Source organism: Arachis ipaensis, chromosome B02 (genome assembly GCF_000816755.2).
Source record: "Arachis ipaensis cultivar K30076 chromosome B02, Araip1.1, whole genome shotgun sequence".
Classification (NCBI taxonomy): domain Eukaryota; kingdom Viridiplantae; phylum Streptophyta; class Magnoliopsida; order Fabales; family Fabaceae; genus Arachis; species Arachis ipaensis.
The window spans coordinates 8,440,476-8,444,022 of NC_029786.2; the positions used below are offsets into that span (position 1 = coordinate 8,440,476).

A 3,547-nucleotide genomic window follows, 5' to 3' on the forward strand; every position below is an offset into this window, starting at 1 on the left:
GTTATTTGAGTACTCATTAGCTAAACTCGGTTTAAAATAAGAGATTTCTTCAACTGATAATTTGGATTTAATAATGAATTTTTATGTTATTTAAAATATTTATTAATTTAAATTAATAGGCTGTTTGACATTTTTTAACTACATTTTCTTTTTTAATAAAAATCACTAAACTTTGTCATATTTTTTCTTTCCTTAATATGTATGTTATAAAAAATAATTCTTATATTTACCTTTTTGCTTTATTTAAAAATTAAAACAATGATTAGAATAATAATATGTAAGAGGATATCTCATAAAAAACACGTGTGCATAGCACAAGAATTTGCGGAGCAAGAATAGGCAAGTGAAGAAGTCTATGGATCCAGAATACATTTTGCAATTTGAGGAGTCAAAATAGGAACATATTTAATGACAGATTTTGGTGGTAAAAGAAATTCATTTTTATAACAATTATCCCTTCTAATTATAACAATTTTATTAATGTATGCATAATTTACATTACATTTTTGTTCTTTCAATAATGTGCATGATTTCCTATTTCTAGAGAAACATGGTTTTATCTTAACTTTCTACAAGAAGAAAATAAATTACAAATAATCAATTATGTCTCCAAGTTCCAACTCATCCTTAATAAATCTTCCATAGTTAACCATTTTGGTAAGAAATTATGAAGGTATAGGTAACAAATAAAGTAAGGAACTTCAGTTGCATACAACATCAGAGTAGAAAGCTATGGTCCTCCTTTCACAGTTCTGTATGCTTAATAATTCAACATCAAAAACTTCAAATTGTTTTGAGCTGAAAAAGGTTGAAGGTCCAACCTGCATAACACAAAAAACAATCAGATCATAGAAATTACTTGCTTTGGAAGCATAAAATAGAGAAGAACTAAGATTGATGTACTGTTGTTAAGAGCTGCATAGTATTGAAAACTATATGCTAATGCAATCCCAACATAGTTCTGATCAATGACAATTGACAAGTCCCAAAAATAGTACATTATTTCATTTTATTATAGGTTGATTAATTAGTTGTTAGGAAGAAAGTTGTTTTAACATAGTTCAATCTTGTTTAGAATGGCAGGATTCTAAGTTCTGGATCCAACTTATAGACTTCAATATCCGGTCAAATTTCTTCAGTATAAGACTAAAGGTGGACTCGAAAAGCTTCCGATGCGTTTGGTGCTGTGACTGTGACAGTTCGGGGGAGATTTCGGCTAAGGAGTGTGCATCAGTAAAAGATTTCAGTTCTAACATAAATGAAGAGAAATCTAGAACTATTATGCAACTGCTATTGCTATATATTATATTTATCTAGTAGTTTCTAGAACAAGAAAATGAGACATGTTAGAACTCACTGGTGGCCCAAGTTCAGGGGGAATAATGATTCTTCTCTTCCCACCTGGTCTCATGTCTCTAATTCCTTCCTCAAATCCTGCATCAGAAGAAAAAAAAATGAAAAAGTAATAAAAAATTTTCTCAAGAACAAAATGAATAATCTTTCACATCCATTTCTCAAGGGAAAAAATGGCACTAAGATTTGAAGTTTTACCAGGAACCAATGCTTTAGTCCCCATACGGATTCTGGCAGGAGAACCCTGTAAGTAAGTGCTGTCTATACGACGGCCAGATTCGTTATAGCCGACATAGTGAAACGTTACCTGCCAAACATGAACAAGTAATCAGGTAATGAACAAACTGATCAATATATTTTGTGCACTGAAATCAACTTAAAAATGTTAGTGCCTAACGGCCTAGAAGTTGCAATTTCGCAATGCCGAAAAGTGAAAATGATACTTTTTAAGTATCTTCAAAGCTATAATATTGGCAACTTTCACTATTCACCTCATCCTTTTTCATTCAATCACACTTGAGAAGACATAAATGACAGAAAGAGTATAGCATCATCTATTGATTTCACTTGAGCCAAAAACCAGGTTTAGCTACAAACCAACAACATAAGCATCTCCAACACTTGGTCTCAGTTCAATTTCATTTTGAGACCACATGTCATAAATAGTGATTTGAGACTAAATATAAAATCTATCACTCTAATGTTTGGTTCCAATTCATTTTAAACTTTATAGAAGGTGGCAAAATTTAATTGGTTTTCCACCAATGCAAAGTGAAATTTCGAATCGTTTTCACTTCATGTTCACATCAGATTTGAAACTCCAAAAACACTCCATTGGAGTTGAGACTACTCAAACATCAATATCCATTTTCCCCTAGCTCAAACCAGCACAAATTATTCCTATTTCCTAGAAACAAATAAGTATGCAATTGAAGAACAATTGCCCCAACAATGAACTTAAGATTGAATCACAAAGAACAATCTAGGAAGTAGCAGATTGGGAAGAAAAACAAAAGAAAAACCTGCTGACCATCCTTTGGGCAATCACCTTTACCAACTTCGAAATCCCGGTATATGAGCCCTGAATCACTCTTGGTATAGTTATCCGGTGCTACTACTTTAACTTCAAAACCTGAAATGTACATCAATAAATCAGATCATTACTTAAAAAATCATACACAAGAGGTTCACAACAAACAAATTTTCCTTGTCAATCATGCTAGGTGTACGCCAAGATCAGCCATCAATATAGAATACACATTGAAATACAAAATACACACTAAAAATAAGTTAAACTACACATGTACTTACATAGCATTTTTGTTTCCTTATTTGACTCAAAAAGTAACATATTTTACTTAAAATTTGCAGAATCACATTGTTAATTACCTTCTCTGATGAAATTTGGGAAATCCTCAGGTGCATTGTTTTCTTGCTGTATCCGTTTATTTTGTTGTAGGAGGCGTTTTTCATCATATGGATTCTTAGTCTTAGTCTTGGCATAAGAAGATAAGGTTGGAAAAACACAAGTTGATACAAAAGCAGAAAGAACAAGTGTCCTCCTTAATGTTATTTTCTCAGATATGCAACTACCCTGTAATCTGTCACAGAATCATAAACAAAAAACAGAAGGATAATAAGCAATAAATCGCAGGAGAATGTGAAGGGTCAGTCTTACATGTCCTGCTCATGATTTGTGCATTGGAGAGTTAATTGTTTAGCTCCATGAAGAGCACAAGGGAGGGGGGCTGTAACTGCCACAAAAGAAAAGGAATAAAGTGTGAAGAAGAAGAAGAAGAAGAAGAAGAAGAAGAAGAAGAAGAAGAAAGAAAGAAAGAGAAGGAGAGAAGGGTTGTTGCAATTACAGTGTGTGAGTGAGAGTGGAACCATGGCCTTCACTTGCCTTGTCTTCTCCGACCAGAGTTCAAGTGCTGCGCTCTGCTCTTTTTGTTAATGTTATCCACTCTCCATAACTATTTACCGAAACACATATATAGTTAAAATATTCATATATTAAGTACATTAGATATATTAAATTACATAATAATTTTAATTATTATTTTTATGTAAAGATATTACATTCACCTTCAAATATATTATTATAATTATAATTTATAATACAATTTTTTAGATAATTATTTAAGAAATTTAATTTTTATATTTGTCTGTAAAAAAATTATATAAACAACCAAGT

The 3,547-nt window shown here is 31.7% G+C and overlaps 1 protein-coding gene across 1 annotated transcript; it reads right to left on the reverse strand.

Annotated features, from left to right (window-relative positions):
• Positions 451-3,335, reverse strand: LOC107624786 (peptidyl-prolyl cis-trans isomerase FKBP20-2, chloroplastic). The gene is made up of 7 exons (XM_016327242.2): positions 3,219-3,335; positions 3,032-3,107; positions 2,743-2,954; positions 2,376-2,485; positions 1,552-1,660; positions 1,358-1,434; positions 451-821 (listed from the first exon to the last, which is right to left on the reverse strand). The coding sequence occupies exons 1-7, from the start codon at positions 3,241-3,243 to the stop codon at positions 702-704; spliced, it is 729 nt and encodes a 242-aa protein (XP_016182728.1). The 5' UTR covers positions 3,244-3,335; the 3' UTR covers positions 451-701.